The 17,241-nt window shown below is 49.9% G+C and overlaps 1 protein-coding gene across 7 annotated transcripts in view; it reads left to right on the forward strand.

Annotated features, from left to right (window-relative positions):
* LOC147100617 (uncharacterized) overlaps positions 1–14,777 on the forward strand; it is a 76,722-nt gene extending 61,945 nt beyond the window's left edge. For all 7 annotated transcript variants that reach the window (XM_085967075.1, XM_085967072.1, XM_085967069.1 and 4 more), the window contains 3 exons: positions 2,530–2,685; positions 8,631–8,702; positions 13,083–14,777. In XM_085967075.1, coding sequence (XP_085823201.1) covers positions 2,530–2,685; positions 8,631–8,702; positions 13,083–13,202 — 348 coding nt within the window. In that variant the 3' untranslated portion in view covers positions 13,203–14,777. The remainder of the gene's footprint in view (positions 1–2,529; positions 2,686–8,630; positions 8,703–13,082) is intronic.
* The last annotated feature ends 2,464 nt before the right edge of the window (positions 14,778–17,241 follow it).

Consider the following 17,241-nt stretch of genomic DNA (forward strand, 5'->3'; position numbering starts at 1 on the left):
GTGGAGCGATTTAAAATGAGGATGCACAAGATGCCAGAATTGGAGGATCGCAGAGATAGAAACATAGAAGATAGGAGCAGGAGTAGGCCATTCGGCCCCTCGAGCCTGCTCCGCCATTCAATGAGATCATGGCTGATCATCCAAATTAGGTACCCTGTCTCTGCTTTCTCCCCATATCCCTTGATCCCTTTAGCCTTAAGAAATATATCTAACTCCTTCTTGAATATATTTAATGAATTGGCCTCAACTGCCTTTTGTGGTAGAGAATTCCACAGGTTCACCACTCTCTGGGTGAAGAAACTCCTCCTCATCTCTGTCCTAAATGGCTTACCCCTTATCCTTAGACTGTGACCCCTGGTTCTGGACTCCCCCACCATCGGAAACATCCTTCGTGGGGCTGGAAGAGGTTACAGAGATAGGGAGTATATACTGTGTGTATACAAAATAATAGCATATAGATTGGGACCATTTGTTTTTTGTTGGAGGAAGTGGTAAGTATCATATGGTAAATGTATATCTGTGTTATATTACTGTTTTATATTCACTTTTCATGTATTATTCACTCAATTCTCTTGAAAGCTAAAAGCTGAAACAAGGTCTGTTCTGATGCTCTGCCACTTTTCAAAGGTGACGAAGAAGAGTGAGACACAGGATAGATCCAGCAGCTAAACCAATTTACAGACCTGTTTTCTGTTTGTTCTCCTTGACCCACTATCAGAAACTCACTTACATATAAGAGCCAGTGAAGGTACTTCTGAGCCTGTAGGGAGCTAAACTCGCCAGCAAGAGAAATCTGAAATACAGAAACTGAAGTACGTAGAATAAGTGGGGCAGAAAAGACCCCAAAATGTAACACTCTCTGGCCATTGCAAGGCCAAGCTGTTTGATTATTTTCATGTTGAAGAGCAGTTCTCTGCTACTGTGATCGTGTCACCGCGAATGTCTTTTGTTTGTGTCTCAGTTCAGATCTGATTTCATCGATTTTAATCGCTCCACCATTGGCGGCCGTGCTTCCAGCTGCCTGGGCCCTGAGCGAATTCCCTCCCTAAACCTCTCTACCGCTCTCTCCCCCTTTAAGACGCTCTTTAAAACCTACCTTTTGGACTAAGCCTTTGGTCACCTGTCCGAATATCTCCTGATGTGGCTCCGTGACAGATTTTGTGACGCGCCTTGGGACGTTTTACTACGTTCAAGCCAATGTACCCCGTAAGCCGCACTGCCTCCTGCGCGGCCCATTCAAATTTTTGCGCTTGTACGGTATCCACAATGCAACAGCCAGTGAGCGGCCTACGCGGGACCCTGCAGATGACTGCGTGGCCGCGAAGCTTAGCGGGAACATTGGTTAAAGGCGCTATATAAATACAAGTTGTGTCACGCGAGGTGTCGGCGATGCGTTTTCTCCATTGTCGGACATGCAGGGAATCATCTGAACCAGTCACAGCCCCACGAGTGAAGAAGACCCAAGACCAGGAGCAGGTGACGGGGCTTCAACTTCTGTCAAAGAAACTCCAGACACCGCTGTTATGTGGAGCAGTGTCTGTGGCACAGTCAGGGTGCAGCAGCACTTCGCTTCTTGTGTCTCTTTCCTCCTCTCCGAGAATCTTCCAGGTCTCATCTTCCACACCCAACTCCTCCCCCCACCCGCAGCTGAAAGTAGAAACAGAAAAATAGGAGCAGGAGTAGGCCATTTGGCCCATCGAGCCTGCTCCGTCATTCAATATGATCATGGCTGATCCTCTATCTCAATACCATATTCCCGCTCTCTCCCCATACCCCTTGATGCCTTTTGTGTCTAGAAATCTACCTATCTCCTTCTTAAATATATTCAGTGACTTGGCCTCCACAGCCTTCTGTGGTAGAGAATTCCACAGGTTCACCACCCTCTGAGTGAAGACATTTCTTCTCATCTGAGTCTTCCATGTCCTACCCCGTATCCTGAGTCTGTGACCCCCTCGTTCTAGACCCCCACAGCCAGGGGAAACATCCTCCCTGCATCCAGTCTGTCTAGCCCTGTCAGAATTTTATACGTTTCAATGAGATCCCCTCTCATTCTTCTAAACTCTAGTGAATACAGGCCTAGTCGACCCAATCTCTCCTCATACGACAGTCCTGCCATCCCAGGAATCAGTCTGGTGAACCTTCGCTGCACTCCCTCTATGGCAAATATATCCTTTCTTAGGTGAGGAGACCAAAACTGCACCCAGTACTCCAGGTGTGGCCTCACCAAGGCCCCGTATAACTGTAGTAAGACATCCTTGCTCCTGTACTCAAATACTCAAAGTAGTCACAGATGCCCCCTTCCACACCTTACACACCCAGTTCCTCAAGACTGTTGCACAACAACAACTTTCATCTATACACCTCCCTCCACAGAGGTGTAAGGAAAAAAGAAGACATGTCTTCGCATCCATGTCAGGAAAAGTCAGCCAAACACAATCCTGAAAGCTTCGCCGAGAGTTGGCCATCAGGAGAGTTCCCACCGCAAAGCTCTCGTCACTTTTTCCTGAATTTAACCTGTTGTCTCATCAGATCCCAGATATCGATCAGGACCCGGCGCAGGACCCCAATAACCAGGGAGAAGATGAGTTTGAGGAAGCTGAACTAGAGAGACCTGGCTTCGCAGGGAAGGTCGCAGGGCTCAACGCAATGAAAGAGCAGCAGCTGCTCATTAAACCAGGCCCAAAGGTAGGAGGAAGCCTGAAGCAGAAATGTTTAAAAAGCCAAAAATGGTGGAAATACTCAGCAGGACAGGCAGCATCTGTGGAGAGAGAAACAGAGTTAACATTTCAGGTTGATGACCCTTCGTCCTCTGACGAAGGGTCATCGACCTGAAACATTAACTCTGTTTCTCTCTCCACAGATGCTGCCTGACCTGCTGAGTATTTCCAGCATTTTCGGCTTTTATTTCAGATTTCCAGCATCCGCAGTATTTTGCTTTTGTTTAAAAAGCCACTGACCAACATTCTGCCGGCCATTTAATTTCTAACACAAAAAAATTATATATGCAATGTCATTTTTCTCAAGTGTCAAATTTGGCCCTGGTTTGGTGACGCTTCCTGTAGGTTTGTGTGATGTGTCTGGATTTATACAAAGCCGGGTCATGTTTTCCCCAGAGGGAGAGCTAATGTAATATAGTGAGGATGGAGCTTTTGTAACACGCAGGAGGAACAAGAGCAGGTAAAAGCCATCAGCACACCACTACGTGTTGAGCCTCACGTAGCAGGTCTGGCCAATTACACAGGACATGGCTGCACGAAATGCTGACGTTTTATTCATTTATATCGTGCGATCTGAGATAAGGCAGCAATTCATTAGTTGCTTTCACTGTACTGATTCAGGATCTGTTTGTTCTGAAAGGCTTGCTGGATTATCTCGGAGACTGCGGCAAATGTACAAAACTGCAGTTTATTTTATTTCTCAGTCAATGCAATAAAAAAGTACTGTAACTGGTGTATATTTGTGCATTTGTTTCACTTGTCTTCCTCCCCCCTCCCCACCACCTTACTGCTCTCGCACTCCCCGCCCCCCCCCGCTCTCCCCCTCTCGCTGCCCCCCCCCGCTCTTCCCCCCCCCCCTCTCGCTCACCCGCTCTTCCCCCCTCTCGCTCACATAAGAACATAAGAAATAGGAGCAGCAGTAGGCCAATCAGCCCCTCAAGCCTGCTCCGCCATTCAATAAGATCATGGCTGATCTGATCCTAACCGCCAATCCACTATCACAGAACCATCTCCTGAATCTAACAGAATTAGACACACGAAATAGGAGCAGGATCAGGCTACATGGCCCCTGGGCCCGCTCCGCTACCCACAGGGCCATGTCCGATCCGAACCTAGACTCATGCCCAAATTCCTGCCCGCTCCCCGTAACCCTTAATTCCCTTTACTTCTAGGAAACTGTCTATTTCTGTTTTAAATTTATGTAATGATGTAGCTTCTACAGCTTTTTGGGGCAGCATATTCCATGGACCTACCACCCTCGGAGTGAAGTAGTTCCTCCTCATCTCAGTTTTGAAAGAGCAGCCCCTTATTCTAAGACTATGCTCCCTAGTTCTAGTTTCACCCATCATCGGGAACATCCACCCGATCCAACCCCTTCACAATCTTATATGTTTCAATAAGATCGCCTCTCATTCTTCTGAACTCCAATGAGTAGAGTCCCAATCTACTCAACCTCTCCTCATATGTCCATCCCCTCATCCCCGGGATTAACCGAGTGAACCTTCTTTGTACTGACTCGAGAGCAAGTATGTCCTTTCTTAAGTATGGACACCAAAACTGTACGCAGTATTCCAGGTGCGGTCTCGCCAATACCTTGTACAACTGAAGCAATACCTCCCTATTTTTATATTCTATCTCCCTATCAATGAAAGCCAACATTCCATTGGCCTTCTTAATCACTTGCTGCACCTGCATACTAACCTTTTGAGTTTCGTGCACCAGGACCCCCAGATCCCTTTGTACTTCAGTACTTTCCAGTTTCTTGCCATTAAGACCCGCTCTTCCCCCCCCCCCCCCTCTCGCTCACCCGCTCTTCGCCCCCTTCTCGCTCACCCGCTCTTCGCCCCCCTCTCGCTCACCCGCTCTTCGCCCCCCTCTCGCTCACCCGCTCTTCGCCCCCTCTCGCTCACCCGCTCTTCGCCCCCCTCTCGCTCACCCCGCTCTTCGCCCCCCTCTCGCTCACCCGCTCTTCGCCCCCCTCTCGCTCACCCGCTCTTCGCCCCCCTCTCGCTCACCCGCTCTTCGCCCCCCTCTCGCTCACCCGCTCTTCGCCCCCCTCTCGCTCACCCGCTCTTCGCCCCCCTCTCGCTCACCCGCTCTTCGCCCCCCTCTCGCTCACCCGCTCTTCGCCCCCCTCTCGCTCACACCGCTCTTCGCCCCCCTCTCGCTCACCCGCTCTTCGCCCCCCTCTCGCTCACCCGCTCTTCGCCCCCCTCTCGCTCACCCGCTCTTCGCCCCCCTCTCGCTCACCCGCTCTTCGCCCCCCTCTCGCTCACCCGCTCTTCGCCCCCCTCTCGCTCACCCGCTCTTCGCCCCCCTCTCGCTCACCCGCTCTTCGCCCCCCTCTCGCTCACCCGCTCTTCGCCCCCCTCTCGCTCACCCGCTCTTCGCCCCCCTCTCGCTCACCCGCTCTTCGCCCCCCTCTCGCTCACCCGCTCTTCGCCCCCCTCTCGCTCACCCGCTCTTCGCCCCCCTCTCGCTCACCCGCTCTTCGCCCCCCTCTCGCTCACCCGCTCTTCGCCCCCCTCTCGCTCACCCGCTCTTCGCCCCCCTCTCGCTCACCCGCTCTTCGCCCCCCTCTCGCTCACCCGCTCTTCGCCCCCCTCTCGCTCACCCGCTCTTCGCCCCCCTCTCGCTCACCCGCTCTTCGCCCCCCTCTCGCTCACCCGCTCTTCGCCCCCCTCTCGCTCACCCGCTCTTCGCCCCCCTCTCGCTCACCCGCTCTTCGCCCCCCTCTCGCTCACCCGCTCTTCGCCCCCCTCTCGCTCACCCGCTCTTCGCCCCCCTCTCGCTCACCCGCTCTTCGCCCCCCTCTCGCTCACCCGCTCTTCGCCCCCCTCTCGCTCACCCGCTCTTCGCCCCCCTCTCGCTCACCCGCTCTTCGCCCCCCTCTCGCTCACCCGCTCTTCGCCCCCCTCTCGCTCACCCGCTCTTCGCCCCCCTCTCGCTCACCCGCTCTTCGCCCCCCTCTCGCTCACCCGCTCTTCGCCCCCCTCTCGCTCACCCGCTCTTCGCCCCCTCTCGCTCACCCGCTCTTCGCCCCCCTCTCGCTCACCCGCTCTTCGCCCCCCTCTCGCTCACCCGCTCTTCGCCCCCCTCTCGCTCACCCGCTCTTCGCCCCCCTCTCGCTCACCCGCTCTTCGCCCCCCTCTCGCTCACCCGCTCTTCGCCCCCCTCTCGCTCACCCGCTCTTCGCCCCCCTCTCGCTCACCCGCTCTTCGCCCCCCTCTCGCTCACCCGCTCTTCGCCCCCCTCTCGCTCACCCGCTCTTCGCCCCCCTCTCGCTCACCCGCTCTTCGCCCCCCTCTCGCTCACCCGCTCTTCGCCCCCCTCTCGCTCACCCGCTCTTCGCCCCCCTCTCGCTCACCCGCTCTTCGCCCCCCTCTCGCTCACCCGCTCTTCGCCCCCCTCTCGCTCACCCGCTCTTCGCCCCCCTCTCGCTCACCCGCTCTTCGCCCCCCTCTCGCTCACCCGCTCTTCGCCCCCCTCTCGCTCACCCGCTCTTCGCCCCCTCTCGCTCACCCGCTCTTCGCCCCCCTCTCGCTCACCCGCTCTTCCCCCTCTCGCTCACCCGCTCTTCCCCCTCTCGCTCACCCGCTCTTCCCCCTCTCGCTCACCCGCTCTTCCCCCTCTCGCTCACCCGCTCTTCCCCCTCTCGCTCACCCGCTCTTCCCCCTCTCGCTCACCCGCTCTTCCCCCTCTCGCTCACCCGCTCTTCCCCCTCTCGCTCACCCGCTCTTCCCCCTCTCGCTCACCCGCTCTTCCCCCTCTCGCTCACCCGCTCTTCCCCCTCTCGCTCACCCGCTCTTCCCCCTCTCGCTCACCCGCTCGTCCCCCTCTCGCTCACCCGCTCGTCCCCCTCTCGCTCACCCCGCTCGTCCCCCTCTCGCTCACCCGCTCTTCCCCCTCTCGCTCACCCGCTCTTCCCCCTCTCGCTCACCCGCTCTTCCCCCTCTCGCTCACCCGCTCTTCCCCCTCTCGCTCACCCGCTCTTCCCCCTCTCGCTCACCCGCTCTTCCCCCTCTCGCTCACCCGCTCTTCCCCCTCTCGCTCACCCGCTCTTCCCCCTCTCGCTCACCCGCTCTTCCCCCTCTCGCTCACCCGCTCTTCCCCCTCTCGCTCACCCGCTCTTCCCCCTCTCGCTCACCCGCTCTTCCCCCTCTCGCTCACCCGCTCTTCCCCCTCTCGCTCACCCGCTCTTCCCCCTCTCGCTCACCCGCTCTTCCCCGTCTCGCTCACCCGCTCTTCCCCCTCTCGCTCACCCGCTCTTCCCCCTCTCGCTCACCCGCTCTTCCCCCTCTCGCTCACCCGCTCGCCCCCCTCTCGCTCACCCGCTCTTCGCCCCCCTCTCGCTCACCCGCTCTTCGCCCCCCTCTCGCTCACCCGCTCTTCGCCCCCCTCTCGCTCACCCGCTCTTCGCCCCCCTCTCGCTCACCCGCTCTTCGCCCCACCTCTCGCTCACCCGCTCTTCGCCCCCCTCTCGCTCACCCGCTCTTCGCCCCCCTCTCGCTCACACCGCTCTTCGCCCCCCTCTCGCTCACCCGCTCTTCGCCCCCCTCTCGCTCACCCGCTCTTCGCCCCCCTCTCGCTCACACCGCTCTTCGCCCCCCTCTCGCTCACACCGCTCTTCGCCCCCCTCTCGCTCACCCGCTCTTCGCCCCCCTCTCGCTCACCCGCTCTTCGCCCCCCTCTCGCTCACCCGCTCTTCGCCCCCCTCTCGCTCACCCGCTCTTCGCCCCCTCTCGCTCACCCGCTCTTCGCCCCCTCTCGCTCACCCGCTCTTCGCCCCCCTCTCGCTCACCCGCTCTTCGCCCCCCTCTCGCTCACCCGCTCTTCGCCCCCCTCTCGCTCACCCGCTCTTCGCCCCCCTCTCGCTCACCCGCTCTTCGCCCCCCTCTCGCTCACCCGCTCTTCGCCCCCCTCTCGCTCACCCGCTCTTCGCCCCCCTCTCGCTCACCCGCTCTTCCCCCTCTCGCTCACCCGCTCTTCCCCCTCTCGCTCACCCGCTCTTCCCCCTCTCGCTCACCCGCTCTTCCCCCTCTCGCTCACCCGCTCTTCCCCCTCTCGCTCACCCGCTCTTCCCCCTCTCGCTCACCCGCTCTTCGCCCCCCTCTCGCTCACCCGCTCTTCCCCCTCTCGCTCACCCGCTCTTACCCCTCTCGCTCACCCGCTCTTCCCCCTCTCGCTCACACCGCTCTTCCCCCTCTCGCTCACCCGCTCTTCCCCCTCTCGCTCACCCGCTCTTCCCCCTCTCGCTCACCCGCTCTTCCCCCTCTCGCTCACCCGCTCTTCCCCCCCTCTCGCTCACCCGCTCTTCCCCCCTCTCGCTCACCCGCTCTTCCCCCCTCTCGCTCACCCGCTCTTCCCCCCCCCTCGCTCACCCGCTCTTCCCCCCCCTCTCGCTCACCCGCTCTTCCCCCCCCTCTCGCTCACCCGCTCTTCCCCCCCCTCTCGCTCACCCGCTCTTCCCCCCCCTCTCGCTCACCCGCTCTTCCCCCCCCTCTCGCTCACCCGCTCTTCCCCCCCTCTCGCTCACCCGCTCTTCCCCCCCCTCGCTCACCCGCTCTCTTCCCCCCCCCCTCGCACCCCCTGCCCTCCCTTTCACTGTCCCCACCTCTTCATAAATACAAAAGGTTGAAATTGAGACCTGGTCACTAATAGAATGTAATTGTATAGAATTCGGAGGAGCGAGAAAGGGTTGTGTAGATGAGATCCAAATAACCCAGTCCTCGCTGTGAGTTAGATCCACTGTTGATGCAGCGAGTGGAAGGTGCCGGCATCAGAGTGATGCTTTATGCTCCTGTTGGAATATTTATGGTCAGAAATTCTCTCTGGTTTAGTGGCTGTGGAGCCAAGAGCGAGATAAACCTGAGAAGCATTGTTTAATTTCCTCTCCCTCTTTTCTAACTCCAGGGTGTCGATGCTGCAAGTAAAGAAGGGGATGAGGTAATGGACGAGTATCCAGACGATCAGGACGCAGAGAATGTAAGCACTACCAGAGGCTTTACTGTTTCTCCGACTAAGTCTAGTTCCGTCAGTTGACAGAGGATTTTCTCTGCTTGACTGTCAGAGGGGGCTGAGGATCCTGGCAATAAGCATTGGCCACTCCCCCATGGTGGTGCCATCCGGACTCGCTGTTTAAACAAACACGTACCAAAAAGCTTAGAGATTATAATCATTCAAGATTCTTTGTTTATAAGAAGAATCCCTCGTGGTTGAGACTGCTTTGTCCGAGCTTCATTCTAAAGCTTCAAAACCCAGTAAATGAGAGGACTGTTGGGAAAAGAAGGGTACATTTTATGGGGATCTGGGAAGCAATTCTCTTTTAATTTAAATATTCGCCCACATTAATCCTGTGTGGGCCATCTCAAGCCCAGTCAGCATGTTTTGTGAACAAACTGAAGTTTTGTGTTTTCTTGTATATTCTTTCTGAAGGGTCCTCATTAACTGGAGTTTAGGGAGTTATTGATTGCTTTATTTGCTGGAGACTGACTCTAAACATTTTGGAACTCATCAATATAGAGTCCAATTAATTGATTCCAGCTCTTGAGCTATGAATTAGGAGAAGAAAGACAGACTCTCCTAACCCCTCAACCCTGTTTGAATGGAATTTTAAGACAATAATGAGTTGTGGTGATTGAGGACCATGGTATTAATAAAGTAGTGCCATGAATAGAGGGCTGGCTGAAGAAAAGTAGGAAATGGATTGAAATGGATGATTGGTGAGATGTAGCTAATGGTTTGTCCCAGCAATGTGTACTGTTCTTCATGTACATAAATAATCTGGACACAGACTAAGAGGGAATAATATCAAAATTTGCTCATGAAATTGTGGCCCATGGTAACCAGGGAGGAAGAATGCAGGAGACTACAGGAGGACCTGGACAGGTTAGGGGAGTGGGCAAACATATGGCAAATGCAGTTCAAAGTAGATAGATGTGAAGGAATACATTTTAGGAAAAAGAACAGGGAACGGAAATATACACTGAATGGTACAATTCTCTGGGAGTGCAGGAACATGGAGATCCGGGGGTCCAGTTGTGATAGATCCTTAAAAGCAGAATTTCAGGTAGAAAAATAAATATTAAAAGGACAAATGGGCTTTGAGTATAAGAGCAAGGAGATGATACTGAAGACCCTTGGAAGGTATTATGTGCAGGTTTAAGCTCTCCATTATAGAAAGGATGTTGGAGCCACGGAAAAGGTGCAGTGTAGATTCAATAAGATGTTATCAAAAAGGATAAAGTTATCATGACAGGCTTGAAAACCCAGTGCTTTATTTACTGGAGCAGAGAAGATTAAGGAGAAATATAACTGAAATGTTTCAAATGTTGAAAGGGTTTGAGAGGGTAAATAGTGAACGGTCAATGAGGCTGGTACAAGGGGGCATAAACTCAGAATTAGTCCTAAAACCATAAAAGGGGGAAAGGTTAGAAGGAATATTTCACACTTGTAACATTCCATATTTTAATAACCCTAAGTGGCATCAGTCTTATTTAAGAGGGAGTTAACAAGTTAGAGAGGAAAATGGTACAATTCTTAACGTGCATTACAGGCTGCCCAAGCAGTGGAGATGAGATAGAGGGGGGTGGGGGGGTGAATCCATGGACTGTTCAGAGAGAGATGCAAGAATAACAGGGCAGTAATATTGAATGATTTTTAACTATCCCAGGGTAGCCTGGGATAAAGGTAATGCCTGTGGTCAAAGTGGGGGGGGACCTTTTTACAATGTATCCAAGACTGCTTCCCAGATCATTATGCTTGAGTTAGTTCTGGGAAACGAAGTGAAGCAAATAACAGACGTCCGAGTAGGCGAACAATTGGGAAATAGTGATGACAACATAATTAGGTTCAATATAAAAACACACAGCGATAGATAAGGAACACCATCACCTCCCAGCTCCTCTCCAAGTCACACAACATTCTGACTCGGACATATATCCGCCATTCCTTCATTGTCGCTGGGTCAGTATCCTGAAACTCCCTACCTAACGCCATCCTGGAAATGCCATCACCACAAGGACTGAAACGGTTCGAGAGGAAGGCCCGCCATGACCTTCTCAGGGCAACTAGGGATGGGCAATAAAGGTGGCCTTGCCAGCATTGCCCAAAGCCCAAGAAGGATTTTTTTTTTTTTTAATCCAAGAGAAGGGTGAGATATGGGATTTAGCCCAAATTAACTGGGCAGAAAAGTTAGCAAACAAGATGACAGATCATCAACGAAGATCTTCAAATGTGTGAGGGTGGAGTTCAAAAAAAGGATGGGTTCTTATAAGGTGCAAGGGGGCACATCACAGGGTGAAACTCTGTAGATAAATAGAGAAATTAAAGCTAAACTGAAACTTGAAAGGGAGGCACATGATAAAACTATGGCTAAGATTACTAACGAAAATGATGAGGAATATAGAAAGTGTGGTCGAGAGATGAAAAAAGGAGATTAGAAGGGAGTATGAGAAAAGGCTAACAGATTATATAAAAGGAAATAGTGGGGCCTTTATAAGCCTATAAAAAGTAAAAGTATAGTTTGAGCGCATAGGGCCACTCAGGGATGAGGAGGGCCGCTCAGTGATGAGGAGGGAGATCTAGTTGTGGAGGATGAAGATATGGTGACCATCTTAAATATTTTGCACCAGTTTTTACAAATGATGGCGGGAGTGAGAATGGAGGCGTGCTGAGGAGGGCAATTGTTAGCAATAACTGTAGAAAAGAAACTGGTTCTGAAAAAAAATTTAGCAGAACTCAAAGATAAATTATCAGGCCTTGATGGCGTGCAGCTAGGCTGTTGAAGGAAGTCCAAGAAGAATGCAGAGACCTTGACCAGTTAATTAATTCCTCCTTAGACATTCAAAATGTGCCAGCAGACTGGAGGGTAGTCAATATAAAACCCCTGTTCAAGAATAGAGAGCTGGGTAAACTGGGTAATTGCGGACCTGTTGGTATAACATCAGTTCTGGGCAAACGCTTAATTTCAAGATTAAATTAGTGAACCTTTAAAAACACATGGGATAATCAAGGACAGCCAGCACAGATTTATTAAAGGTAAATCATGTTTGACAACTTTAATAGTTTTTTGAAGACATTACCAATTGGTAGATAAAGGGATGCAGTAGATGTGAAGTATATTGATTGGCATAAGGCATTTGATAAAGTAACTCCTAGGAGGTTTATTACTAAAATGTATGTGTATGGTATGAGCAAACACAACAGTGTGGATAACGTGGCTGACTGATGGGAAACAGAAGATTCTGGTTAATGAGTGCTGCTCAGAATGAAGAAGGGTTGAAGGTGGTGTACACCCAGCGACAGTGCTGGGACCACTTTTGTTCCCTGCATATAGGTCATTTGGATTTAAGCATGGGGAATACAATATTGAAAATTTATAATGACACAAGGTGAGGGGATTTAACAAACAGCAAGGACTGTAAAAGACTTCACAAGGCCATAGACAGGTTGGCAGAATGGGCAAGACAGGTGGTAGCTTAATATGGAGAAGTCTGAGGTGATATATTTTGGAAAGAAAACTAAGGAATTGGAGTATACACTCAGTCGAAAGACACTGAAGGGTGTGGATAAACTGAAGCCTAGGAGTTCACATACATAATTCTCTGAACGTGTGAGTGCAGTTAGAAGGCATACAGTTTTAAATTCAACAGGATAATATCCGGGATGATAAACTATAGTTGTAAGAGAGACTTGAGATAATTGGGACTATTTTCACTGGAGAATAGAAAGCTAGGAATAAATTCAATTAAGCTTTGTAAAATTAAGAAGAATTGTAATAACCTGAATAAGGAAAGTCAGTCATTGACGAGGGGCCATCATTTTAAAATGGTCAGAAAAAGAGGCTAGGAGAAATGTCTTTATGCAGAGAGCATTTGGGAGCCTGGAATGTTTTGCTATGCTGTAGTTGAGGTAGAGGCCATTACATATTTTAAGGCAAAAGTGGGTAAGTATTTGCAGCAGAGCAAGATACAGGAGTGTGGGGCGAGCATAGGGTAATTGGATTAGTTTTGGATTGCTTTAACAAAGAGTTGTCACGGACACAATGAGATGAATGGTCTCCTCCTGTATTGTAAACTTATGTGGTCCCATGGTTAATTTCATGATTTTAAAGGCTGCCGTGATCTTTGTGGGCTGGTGTGACATGGTGATGTGACATGGGCAGGAGTGAAATTCACAGCGGAAGTGTCTGAATATCAGAGGCACTGTGTGTAAAGTACGCAATCCATGAGAAGAGCAGCAGCTGTACAGAGCTCCGCACTTTATACAGGTTTTGACTTTTATAGTGCTGTTGTTGGATGGGCTTGGGGTGGCACCCTTCTTCTTGCATTTGTTCCATTTTATGTTGTGTGCTTCTTGGGATAGGAGGACAATGGAGGGGAGATGGACGAGGACCGTGAAGATCCTGACCTCATTCACCAAGACGTCAATGAAGATGATGCTGGAATGCCAGACGATGAAGGCAATAAGGAAGAAAATTACTGAATCCAGACAGGGGCAGAATTCATTGGTGTGAACCCGGGCGGTTTCTTGTTCCAAAAGTGAGGAGTTGGAGAGATGAATTGAAGAATGAAGCTGTTGATGGGAGTGGGATCATGTCTCTACGGATTTTTTTTTTTTAAGGACTGAGGCAGACCTTTGATATCTAAACTTAAATTTTTCCCAAACTGCATTTAATCTCCTTACAGACACCCTGACCACAACGACTTTGTCTAATGATGGAATTTGATGGAACTATTGATGAGGGGAGAGGTTTGGCTTTGCCTAATCAAATTATTTGTCCAAAGGGTGATGAAATGTAGTGAATAATCAGTTTCAGAGACTTATTGGTCAAAGGGCATCTGAATGCTGTCTTATTAATGGTCGCTACCTTGAGTGAACTAGAAAGGACAAATAAACAGACAGTTCAGTGAAGTAATGAGGACATTAAAGTAATGACTGTATAGTATGTTGACTGTCCATTTCTCTACAACCCAGCAAATTACATATTGGATTATTTTTACGATATCATTGCCAGAAAAAAATCATGTGACTTCCACATTTCTGTGCAATTAATCCCATGGAATCTGTGCAGAAGGATCGATCCCACAGAGTCTGTGGTACAACAATGCAAAACGAGCCTTTTAACCTGCAGAATTTGTTCTTTTCCTTTTTAGAATATTGTTGACAGTAAATATCATTGCGTATGCACAGACTCAAGCTCATGTTTTACCAGGATATCAAAACGATGGGCCTCCTCACTTCCCTCAGTCTTCCCTTCCTTATACAATCTACATGCTTTTCAACTCGAGCTTAGTGTCATCTAATTGCTGGTGGTTCTTTTACATCGCCGTCTCTGCTACTGAGAGACCCCTTGACCGCCATCTGCGTTTCTTAATTTAAACAATAACCGTAGAACCCCTCTGCAACTGCCTAGTGGTTTCTAACTCATTCCTGAGCCGGACCAGCAGCACAAACTCACCACTTTCTCCCATTATTCCAGTTCACATCTGGCAGGAGACTGTCACATAATCAGCTGGTGGAGCTGGACTGTGGGGTCCAGGGGCTGGACAGGAGCAGGAGATCTTGTCGAACCTCTTGGTGCAGATGGGTGCATTTGCCCATCTCTGGAGATTAAATGAGGCAGTGATTGATCCCGTTTTTATAGTGGAGACCTAACTGAAATATTTTGATAGTTCTTTGTTCCTCAGTAATGTTGGAAACGGAAAAATTTTAAATGCATCAAATTCCCAGATCTTGGCCAGTAGCTGTGACACTAGAGCAAGTATAAGCCCAATAATGCGAAACACGTTGCACTCTATATCGTGTGTGTGTGTCAGACACACGGTACACATCGTTCTGCTCAAAATCCAAATTTTGTGGCCAAAACTAGGTGCCTTCTGCAGCCCTTGTGCAGCAGACACTGTCTCACAGTAACAAGATTTTGCAGATCCTTCAACACCAGTGTTTATAGTCTCAGACATTTTATGCTCTGTAATTTCTGTGCACAAAGTCCAAATATTGAGATTTTTTTACACTTGAAATAAAATGTCACTGATGCCAGTGTACAGTATGTTGGCACTTAGTGTGTGTGTGTGATTATAAGTGAGTTATTATCTAACCAATACATCCCCACTTAATAAAATACATTTCTCTTCTTCCCTGGACAAGGATCTCAAAGCCAGTGCAACCAGAAGGAAAATTAGAAAGGCTAAGAGGGGGGTTATGAGGAAAAAAAATAGCAAAAATACAGAATGGCCAATTTCAAAAGGGTTTTCTATAGGACATAAGTATTAAGAGAATAGTTGAGGTAGGCAAGCTTGTGGTGAAGATTGATGGAATGGCAGAGATGCTAAATAAGAACGTTGCCTCAGTTTTCACAGAGAAAATGGAAATTGGGATTGTAGAATCAACAGAAGTTGGTCTAGAACAGTTAGTGGAGATTATTATTCCAAGAGAAGGTGCTAAAGAAGTTACTGAAACTTAAGGTAGACAAATCATTGGGACCTGATGGTTTACATCTGAGAATCCTAAGGGAAGAAAGCAGAGGAAAGGAAAATTTATGCCTGAGGATTGGAGGACAGTATTATGTGATGCCCATCTTCAAAAAAGCCAGGAGATTATCGGCCAGGTTTTCTTATTTCAGTTGTTAGTAAACTACTAGAGTCTATAATTAGAGAAACATGAGTTAATCAGGGCCTACTTGACCAACTTTCTTGTACCTTCAAAGAATTCTGTAGAGAGGATAGGAAAAGGTAATGCAGTGGATGTGGTTTATATGGATTTTCAAAAAAGCATTGGATAAGGTTCCACAGAAGAGACTTGTGGCAAGGGTAATAGCAAATGAACATAAGGGGAATGTGGCCACATGGATAGAAGGATGGCTAGAAAGCAAAGGGTAAAAAGAGGTTTCTCAGACTGGAAGGGTAGGATGAGTGGTATTGCACCGGGGTCTGTGTTGGCATGGCTCTTCATTACTAAAAATATAACTGAACTGCATTTAAGAATTGAGAGAACAATAAAGAAATTTGCTGAATTGGAGGTATAGTAAAAAAAATTGTGGTGGATTGTGAAAGACTGCAAAAGGTCATTGATAATACCAGAATGATGGGTAGTAGATATCAAAATATGTAAAGTACATTTTCAAGTATGAATGGGGTATGGACACACACCGTAAATTGTAAGATTTTAAATGGAGTACAGAACCAGCTTGGTGTGCAGATACAGAGGTCATTAAAAGTTGCAGCACAAATAGATACGGCCACTAAAAAAGGCAAATTAAATTCTTGCTTTTCTATCTAGAGCCACTGAACACAACAACAAGGAGGATATGTGAAAGTGGCACAAGACCATGGGCCGCAATTGAAGTACAGTATTCTGCACAGTTTTGGGCACCATTTAATAAGGAGAATATAAAACATTGGAAAAGATCAGCATTGATTCACTAGGATGTCACCAGGAATGAGGGGTGGAATTATGAGGATAGATTTGAGAAGTTGGAGCTTTTTTCCCCTTGAGTGATGAAAGTTAAGTGGTCACCTGATTGAGTTTTTCAAGATTATATGAAAGTTGTTAAAAGGATTTTTGGGGGATTTTTTATTAGTTTTATGGGATGTGGGCGTCGTTGGCAAGGCCAGCATTTATTGCCCATCCCTAATTGCCCTTGAGAAGATGGTGGTGAGCCACCTTCTTGAACTGCTGCAGTCGGTGTCGTGAAGATACTCACTCCCACAGTGCTGTTAGGGAGGGTGTTCCAGGATTTTGACCCAGCGATGATGAAGGATCGGCGGTATACTTCTAAGTCAGGATGGTGTGTGACTTGGAGGTGGCGGTGTTCTCATGCGCCTGCTGCCCTTGTCCTAGGTGGAAGAGGTCGTGGGTTTGGGAGGTGCTGCCGAAGAAGCCTTGGCGAGTTGCTGCAGTGTATCTTATAGATGGTGCACACTGCAGCCATGGTACGCCGGTGGTGGAGGGAGTGAATGTTTAAGGTGATGGATGGGGTGCCAATCAAGCCGGCTGCTTTGTCCTGGATGGTGTCGAGCTTCTTGAGTGTTGTTGGAGCTGCACTCATCCAGACAAGTGGAGAGTATTCCATCACACTCCTTACTTGTGCCTTGTAGATGGTGGAAAGGGTTTAGGGAGTCAGGAGGTGAGACATTCGCCGCAGAATACCCAGCCTCTGACCTGCTCTTGTTACCACAATATTTATGCGGCTGGTCCAGTTAAGTTTCTGGTCAATGGTGACCCCCAGGATGTTGATGGTGGGGGATTCGGTGATGGTAATGCCATTGAATGTCATGGGGAGGTGGTTAGACTCTCGTTTGTTGGAGATAGTCATTGCCTGCCACTTCTGTGGCATGTATGTTACCTGCCACTTACCAGCCCAAGCCTGAACGTCGTCCAGGTCTTGTTGCATGCGGGCATGGACTGCTTCATTATCTGAGGAGTTGTGAATGGCGCTGAACACTGCAGTCATCAGCGAACATCCCTGTTTCTGACCTTATGTTGGAGGGAAGGTCATTGATGAAGCAGCTGAAGATGGTTG

This window comes from Somniosus microcephalus, chromosome 25 (assembly GCF_052327205.1).
Source record: "Somniosus microcephalus isolate GS21.2 chromosome 25, FLI_Smic_1.0, whole genome shotgun sequence".
NCBI lineage: Eukaryota > Metazoa > Chordata > Chondrichthyes > Squaliformes > Somniosidae > Somniosus > Somniosus microcephalus.